Source organism: Ranitomeya variabilis, chromosome 6 (genome assembly GCF_051348905.1).
Source record: "Ranitomeya variabilis isolate aRanVar5 chromosome 6, aRanVar5.hap1, whole genome shotgun sequence".
Classification (NCBI taxonomy): domain Eukaryota; kingdom Metazoa; phylum Chordata; class Amphibia; order Anura; family Dendrobatidae; genus Ranitomeya; species Ranitomeya variabilis.
The window spans coordinates 21,360,030-21,368,957 of record NC_135237.1 but is presented as its reverse complement, the minus strand read 5'-3'; the positions used below and the strand labels follow the sequence as shown (position 1 = coordinate 21,368,957).

The 8,928-nt window shown below is 43.3% G+C and overlaps 1 protein-coding gene across 1 annotated transcript in view; it reads right to left on the bottom strand.

Annotated features, from left to right (window-relative positions):
• Positions 1-517: 517 nt before the first annotated feature.
• Positions 518-8,928, bottom strand: part of LOC143783369 (uncharacterized) — a 29,620-nt gene continuing 21,209 nt past the window's right edge. Inside the window, exons 6-9 of the mRNA XM_077271787.1 lie at positions 6,427-6,495; positions 4,892-4,930; positions 4,181-4,239; positions 518-735 (exon numbers count right to left, since the gene is read on the bottom strand). Coding sequence (XP_077127902.1) covers positions 4,191-4,239; positions 4,892-4,930; positions 6,427-6,495 — 157 coding nt within the window. The 3' untranslated portion in view covers positions 518-735; positions 4,181-4,190. The remainder of the gene's footprint in view (positions 736-4,180; positions 4,240-4,891; positions 4,931-6,426; positions 6,496-8,928) is intronic.

Here is an 8,928-nt window from a genome sequence, read left to right as displayed (position 1 = left end):
AAGAAGGACTGAGTCCTTTGAAACGTGTTGGTTTACTGACCCTCTCATGCACCCGTCCCCCAGTTCTGGTGACCTCACCCAGACCATGACCACCTCCAACCTCGCCACTGCGGGGCTGCGCTTTTCGGCTGAAGCACACCGCCGGTCTACTGCATTGGCTTACGGAGGTCACGGAGGGAACCTGACACCACGGTAGGACGCTCCCCAGGTCTTCCGCCGTCCTACCCTCCGCAGTAATCCTGCAGCGCCATCGGAGGCTCAGCACACAAACCGTGCTCTCCACTTCTCCAGATAGCAGCATCACCAGACTCCTGGCACATGCACTGCGCTCACCGCTACCAGAAGTAAGCTGCACACCACTAGGGAATCTGCTTCACATGTGCCGGTAGCATCACCGGACTCCTGGCACGAGCACTGCGCTCACCACTCTGTCACACATCCTTGCATGCTGGCATACTACAGGCCTCTGTAAGGTCGCTGCGCATCGTGCACATACGGATCAGTTATATTACAGCTTTAGCGCAGGGTCTTTCTACCCACTAGAAGGTGTCTCTTGCACTCTACCCAGAATCTGTGCCTGTTCTGTCAGACACTGCAGCTGTTGGTGAAACCATTTCATGCTTGTGGCCTGATCACTTTCTTGCTACGTAGAAGAAATTGCAGAGTCGATGGCAGCAAGAACAAGAATGATGGGAATAACCAGGCCAATGACCGCGCCATGTGAGAACTGAACTTCTGTAAAGGAAAATATGGATTAGAGATGGCAGAGACAGACTGATCATAAGCAGATGTCAGCGGAGAACAGACTTACTCATTAGAGATGAAGGGGCCGATTCACCATTGATTGGGGCAGATTTTGCCAGCTTTCCATTTGCACCATAATTATCTTTTCATTTGTACCTTTCCTAAACTCCCTGTTTTGTGTACGTCTGTTTTGTTTTAAGCATTTGTGGGCAGGGTTTAGACTTTACAGATGTTTTCATGCGATTTTTTTTTTTAATTTTAAACTTTTTGAAAAGTCACTAAAATGTTTGTGGAAATGTACAGCAGCCTCCACCAAGATTGATTTTATATAAAGCAGAACATTTTTGCCAAACTTTGCGACATTTTGCAAAATGTGCAAGTTTTTTGCAGTAAGACAAATAGCTCTTAACGACCGTGGGATTTTCTGTTTTTGAGTTTCCGTTTTTTCCTCCCCGTCTTCCCAGAGCTATAACTTTTTAATGTTTTTCTGTCAATATGGCCGCGTGAAGGCTTGATTTTTTGCAGGAAAAGTTGTACTTTTGAACTTCACCATTGGTTTTACCATATCGTATATTGAAAACAGGAAAAAAAAAAATCAAAGTGCAGTGAAACTGCTAAAAGGCAAAATTCCACAAATTTCGTTTTGTTTTTTTTTCTTTACAATGCTCACTAAACGCTAAAACTGACCTGCCGTTATGATTCTCCAGGTCATTACGAGTTCACAGATACCAAACATGTATAGGTTCTGTTTTATTTTAGTGGTCAAAAGAAAAATGCAAAGTTTGCAAAAAAAAAAAAAAAGCGCCACTTTCCGAGACGTGTAATGTCTTCATTTTTCATTCTCTGGGGCTGGGTGATGGCTTATTGTTTGCGCGTTAAGCTGATGTTTTTATTGATTCCATTTTGGTGTAGATACAATCTTTTGATCGCCTGTTATTGCATTTTATTGCAATATTGAGGCGACCAAAAAAAAGTAATTCTGGAGTTTCGATTATTTTTCTCATTACGCCGATTACCATTCAAGTTAATTATATTTATATTTTGATAGATCGGGCATTGCTGAAAGTGGCAGTACCAAATATGTGTATTTTTAATTTTGTTATTGTTTTATTTTGAATGGGTCGAATGGAGGGTAATTTAAACTTTTTTCGATTTTTTATTTATTTTTATTTTTTTTATTATTTTTAACAGGTCATCAATGTATCTGTACTAGCACTGCATGTGGGAAGTGGCCTGGGGACTACTGTGGAAAATCTCCTCCTATAGGCTGAGAAAGAGATTTGCATACGATGGCGCCATGCCGTGCCCATGGCAGTGCTTGCTTCTGTAAAAATAATCTATCTTTGAATGTAAAATAATTAGGTGTCCTCCTACCTTATTTTCTATGCATAAGAATTAAACTAATTTGTCACCTACTGACTCTTTATATGATAATCAATACTTAAGAAGACACTGATGTAGAGTTTGTTAATCTTAAAGGGCCACTGTCACCCCCCTCCAGCCATTATAAACTAAAAGAGCCACTTGTGCAGCAGTAATGCTGCATTCTAACAAGGTGGCTCTTTTAGTTTTAGGTTCAAGTATACCCCAAATAAAGCGTTTTTATACTTAGCCACAATTCCTGTCTCTAGCCAGGGAGGCGGATCCTCACTCCCCAGCTTGGCCAGCTCCTCTGCCGTCACTCCAATCTTCCTGCGCTTTCGGCGCCGCCCCCTCAGCGCTGTTATCGTTTCAAAACCGGCGCCTGCGCTGTGTACTGGTGTCCTGCGCAGACGCAGTAAGCTCTGGCCGTCTGATGTCCCAGCCAGGCTTGCACACTGCGCCTGCGCGGGCATCGCGGCCAGCCACCTTTCGAATCCCCGGAAAACGTTTTCTCCAGTATATATTTGTTTCACCTATACAGAATATTCCATGTAATGGCTGATACCAGAGAACAAAAGACATCCACAGAACACCAGGATGGATCTGCTGCACAGCAAATAGCTGTAGGACCTGCGATGACGTCACTGCCATGTGATTGCCCTAATCACATGGCAGTGTGTTGTGGATTGGTGATTTAGGAGCGACATGCGACTAGCTCTGAGCAGGTGGTAACTATACTGACCGCAGTTCCTGATCTTAACACAACACTAGAAGTAGCCGTGGGATGTTCCTGTCACTCCATAGACACCTCGTCACAGCCTAAGAGCTAACTACCCCTAAAGGTAGAAACAGGAAAGCTATCTTGCCTCAGAGAAAACCCCCAAAGGATAGGACAGCCCCCCACAAATAATGACTGTGAGTGGAGAGGGAAATTACATACGTAGAATGAAACAAGATGTAGCAAAGGAGGCCACTTCTAGCTAGATAGATAGTACAGGACAGACACTGTGCGGTCAGTAATAAAAACTAGAAAAAGTCCACCGCAGAGAATGCAAAATCTCCACACCTGACTAAAGGTGTGGAGGGCAAAATCTGCTGCCCAGAGCTTCCAGCTTAGCTGAATAGATCCATACTGATAAGCTGGACAAATGAGAAAAACATAGAATATGCTGAACAATAAAGTCCACAACAAGTGGACTGCAAAAGGACAAGCAAGGACTTATCTTTGCTGAACAGGTCAGAGTGTCAGGGAAATCCAAAAGAGCCGTGACTCCAAGCAGGAACAATTGACAACTGGCATTGATTGAGGGCAAGGCCAGACTAAAATAGCCGAGCCAGAAAGACGATCAGTGGAAGCAGCTGCTGATGCTAAATCCAAGAAGCAGCCATACCACTCAAAACCACCGGAGGGAGCCCAAGAGCAGAACTCACAAAAGTGCCACTTACAGCCACCGGAGGGAGCCCAAGAGCGGAATTCACAACAGCAGTGACGTCATCGCAGGTCCTACAGCTATTTGCTGTGCAGCAGATCCATCCTGGTGTTCTGTGGATGTCTTTTGTTCTCTGGTATCAGCCATTACACGGAATATTCTGTATAGGTGGAACCTTTGGAATCCCCGCCCCGCACTGTGCATAATGCATAACACAGTGCGGGGCGGGGATTCCAAAGGTGGCTGGCCGCGATGCCCGCGCAGGCGCAGTGTGCAAGCCTGGCTGGGACATCAGATGGCCAGAGCTTACTGCGTCTGCGCAGGACACCAGTACACAGCGCAGGCGCCGGTTTTGAAACGATAACGGCGCTGAGGGGGCGGCACCGAAAGCGCAGGAAGATTGGAGTGACGGCAGAGGAGCTGGTCAAGCTGGGGAGTGAGGACCCGCCTCCCTGGCTAGAGACAGGAATTGTGGCTAAGTATAAAAACGCTTTATTTGGGGTATACTTGAACCTAAAACTAAAAGAGCCACCTTGTTAGAATGCAGCATTACTGCTGCACAAGGTGGCTCTTTTAGTTTATAACGGCTGGAGGGGGGTGACAGTGGCCCTTTAAAATCTTTCAATAAAAAAAATTATACTTACGTGATTTTCTTTACTCTGCTGCTGTGCTGGTAAAGCAGCAGAGAATCACTCTGAGGAGCCTAGTGTTTAGAATGGAGACGAAAGGACGGGAAGGTTAGAGAGTTTAGAAGACATGAACTAAAAAGGGAAATTCTTTTCTCTCATAATGGGACATATAGACATTTAAATATATTGGTTTCTTCCATTAAAAATATTCCATATAGTATAACGATATAAAGGGAAGACACAAAATGTATCTGCCCCTGATATAATGATAAGCAAAAGGAGAAAAATACAGAGCAATGATTTATTCAAACAAACTTCAATTCATTAAATAGTACATCAATATATATATCACAAATATCAATAGTAAATAGCTAAAACACAGGATGAATGCCCGAAAATGCTGATATCAACCCCCATCACCCACACTCCCCCAGATGTAATGCCGGTGTAAAGGCAAGTAAATAGGCCACTGTGCTCACCCCCTGAACTAGGGGTGTAAAAAACAGGAGAAGCACAATAGGTGCATGATAACACCTATAGAAACAGCCGAAGCCGCCCAAGTGGGGAACCACTATTAAAACCACATAATGTAAAGGTGGGAAAAGTGCCTACTCTGGGGGTGGGGAGACTGGCGGGGGATGAGCCCCAAAGTGTATCTGCCCCTGATATAATGAGCCTGAGTGCAACAACATGTCACATACAATAATGAGGGAAGAGTTTCCTTACTTTGGTATGCGGCTCCCTTTTTTGTCATGCTCTTTTTTGCTGTTGGAGAAATAGAAGAAATGATCACAAATAAATACCTTGTAATATAATAATCAAGAACAAATCCTTGTCTCATAGGGACACCGACAAACATAATGCATTACCTGTCTCATATACGTCACCACACGATTTAGATAGATGTCATTACTAATTAATAATATTATATTTTTAAATAATGTTACAATTAACATTATTATTAATAATAATACATTAATAGCTCATTGTATAAATATCAAATTCACATGCACTTGTAAGGGGACTGATCTTTTACCTGTTGTCACGATAATGTAAAAATGTCATAATGTAAGAGAGTTCTAGAAATTACCCTGTCACAGACACACATTGCAGTTTCGACCCACCTTTCTCCCCTTCTGCATTCGGTCATACAACAAACAAAGCCCTATGGCAGATACTGTGCAACTTGATACCAATGTGTGAGCAGTGTATGGCTTTTAAACTGCAGACAACTAATCCTGTAAAGCCCCTCGTTGCCCCTCCCCTTGCCCAAGGAATGTCTTTGTCTGGGGGCTCAAAAAATGTAAATAGGTGGAAAATGAGTGCATGTCATTACTTATCCCACTCAGTGATGTCACGACAAGAGGGCATATCTTTACCCCTGCTGAATTGGGGGAAGAGTTGGTCCAGGAAGCGAGCTAACAACAGCTCGGTAAAGCTGTGTTCATGCATCTGGATATATGTAAGCCCTTTCTCCTCCATAGTACACGGCCAGTCTCAAGCTGAAATGTTCTGAATGCTATTTAAATGTTCTCTTTTCAGTGTTAACCCTATTTTATTTGTAATGTACACATGATTTTGTCTTCTTTATAATATCTTTTATACTTTGCAAACACTGCCTACCTTTTTATGGAGTCAAATATATAATTTACTAGCTTGTCTCTCTCTGCTCTATAAACGAACTGTCGCTTCCTCTGAAGTAAATTACGCTACTGATTTGGGTTGGCTCCGGACCAGTTAACCCTTGTGGAATCGAAGCTGGTGGCAGCATACTTTGTTCTGTGCGATTGGGAATCTTTGTAGCGACGGCGGCATTGATAATTATTGTTCCCGCCTGTGTGGGAGTAGTTATAATGCCCTCGCTGCAGGATGCCCAATAGCCAGTGCATAGCAGGCAGCCTTTCTGGTGACTAATTACCCTAGGTGCAGGACCTAATCTGACCTGAGGGTAAGGGGGACGCCAGAGAGCTACAAGTTCCAAACTGGAACTGGGATATAGATAAATCCCCTTCAAAAGGAACCAGGGGCAACCAAACCACCGCGGTTTGTGACAAATTGGTGTGAGTAGTGGGGACAATAAAGGTATCCTACCCAGGATCCCTGACATGTTGTTGGGATCCGTGACACATTGTTGACAGCACAGGTGTGAAACATGGCACCTGTGTAACTACCAGGACGAGTCATTGTATAATTTTGCATCTAGAAAACAGCATTTAGGAAATAAGGGCATGTCCATTTGTGGAAAGTGTTAAAATACCTACATGTTCCTGACTTTGCTGTTTTTTCTGTCAAAGCATTTTTGCCACCTTTGCCACCATTTACGTTTGCATCTGAAGAAAAATCCAAACAAACAAACAAATTGAGACACAGACAGTTCACATTATCATTCTGATCAGTCTATGAGGAAATCTAGGAAAGTAGAGAAAATAAGAAGCTCATTAACTGCACTGAAAGAATAATATTCTCAGAGTCAAGATGGTAGAATGTGAACAAAAAGGGCAAGATCTCAATATATGTAGCAAAAGGATAACAATGTGCAAAAAACAAAATGGAGAATATATGACCAAATAAAGCAATAATATAAATCATGGCACGAGTGCACTGGCTTAGTAGCAGACCTATGCCCAGCTAGTGGAGGAGACGGAGGGTAGTAGGCGCTGTGCGCCCTTAGATGTTTGGGAGGGCACACGGAGGAGGTGCGAAGATGTAGGGAGAAGAGGAGGGAACCTCCGGCTCAGGTGAAGGCAGCTCAGGAAGGGCGTCATAGCTGGGGAGTGAGTGTTGTAAATGGCCTTGTAGTAACCCGAGAGCGTGCCGGACTGGAGATGCGGGATCAGTAGTGGTATCAGCGGGTCGGCTCTAGTAGACATTAGTTTTTTTTTCTCACAGGTCAAATACAATTACACTGTATGTCTCCCTCCTCTGCGCCACCCACCAGCGCCTCTACCTTCATCTTTGCCAGTCATACCGGCCATTGGCAAAACTGTTTTCAGTGCGCCATGGCCACATTGGAGCGGCAGCACTGCTCAGACAAGACCAAGAGCTCAGAAAATTGTGCCCCCTATAATCCTGGAGTAGGAGACCCCTAAATCAGTGTGTACAGCAATGTTTTCTATCCTCCTCAGTCTATACTCAGTGATAACAAGTCATTCATCAGATATTAATAAATATCTACAATCATATACAACCTGTGATATCTCTATACTCCATATCTCTGTACTTACAGCTCTGGCAAAAATGAACAGACCACTGCAAAATGTTCAGTTTGTCTGATTTTTCTCTTTATAGATATAAGTTTCAGTAAAATGTAAATTGTTGTTTTATTCTATAAACGTCTGACAACATGTCTCCAAATTTTCAAGCAATTAATTTTGTATTTTTTTTTTTTGAAAAGGAGAAATGGTCAAAACTAAAAAAAAACAAAAAACAGCGCTTTCAGACCTCAAATAATGCAAAGAAAACGAGTTCATAATCATTTACGAACAACAATACTAATGTTTTAACTCAGGAAGAGTTCAGACATCAATATTTTGTGGAATAACCATGCATTTTAATCACAGCTTTCATGCGTCTTGGCAGCTTTCCACCAGTCTGTCACGCTGCTTCTGGGTGACCTTATGCCACTCCTGGTACAATAATGTCAGCAGTTCTTTGTTTGGTGGCTTGTGACTATCCATCATCCTCCTGATTACATTCCAGAGGTTTTCAGTGGGGTTCAGGTCTGGAGATTGGGCGGCCATGACAGGGATTTGATGTGGTGGTCTCCTAATTTTTCCCAGAGCTGTACAGTCTGATGGTGTCTTTGCTATAGTCTTCCTCTCTTATTTGGAGCAATCCCTGCCCACCTCTTGCTCCTCTTCCTCACTGCTGAGCACATAACATTGATTACATGCAGTAATAAATCTCATAAATGAACATTATTGTAATCGCTCCTTTATAGGGAGTGTTACAGTGGGTTCATACAATGCAACAATGGTGCATTTACTGCTGTGCTGCTCCAAATCCAGAGGAATACTTGCATTTAGGACAGAAACATACCCTGTGATCACATTGTGTGAGCCCACCATAGTGCGGATAAATACGTCATTCATGACTAGGTGTAAGATATTTCTGACAAATTCAGAATTTTACAGGACAGCGCACAGTACTGCACAGCTCCAGTAGGGGGCGCTTTTAAGCCTAAGAACGCTGTGTGTTATGTAGTTAATAGTGATACATCCTAGCGCATTGATGACATCACGCCGCAGGCACTAGGAGAGCGGGTGTACGACAGAGCACTACAGGGGCCTTCTACTTCTCTGGCCAAAGAGGCTGCACAAGTACAAAGCCCAAGTCAGTCATCGTGAGCTTCAGGTGATTAAATGGGGACATTCAGGCACTGAATAGAAATAAATGGCGTCATTAAAGGGGCAATAAATGGCAAACTGACACAAAAATCAGTGCCTCTTAGTGTCCACTTACCATTTATCATTCTTTATTAATGCCCTTCTGTGCCCTTTGGGTGCTACATGAGCAATAAACTGGAACAGGTCAGCCTGAAGGACCAAAGGGGCAAATGGCACATAGGGGTCACTGATTTCTGTGCCCATATTCCATGTATTGCTCCTTTTGTGACCTTACGTTCATTATCTCATTTCTCCACAACTGAGATTCATTCACCCCATTAGAGGAAGAATTACAGCCATGTATATATATATAGGGTGGGCCATCTATATGGATACACCTAAATAAAATGGGAATGGTTGGTGATATCAGCTTCCTGT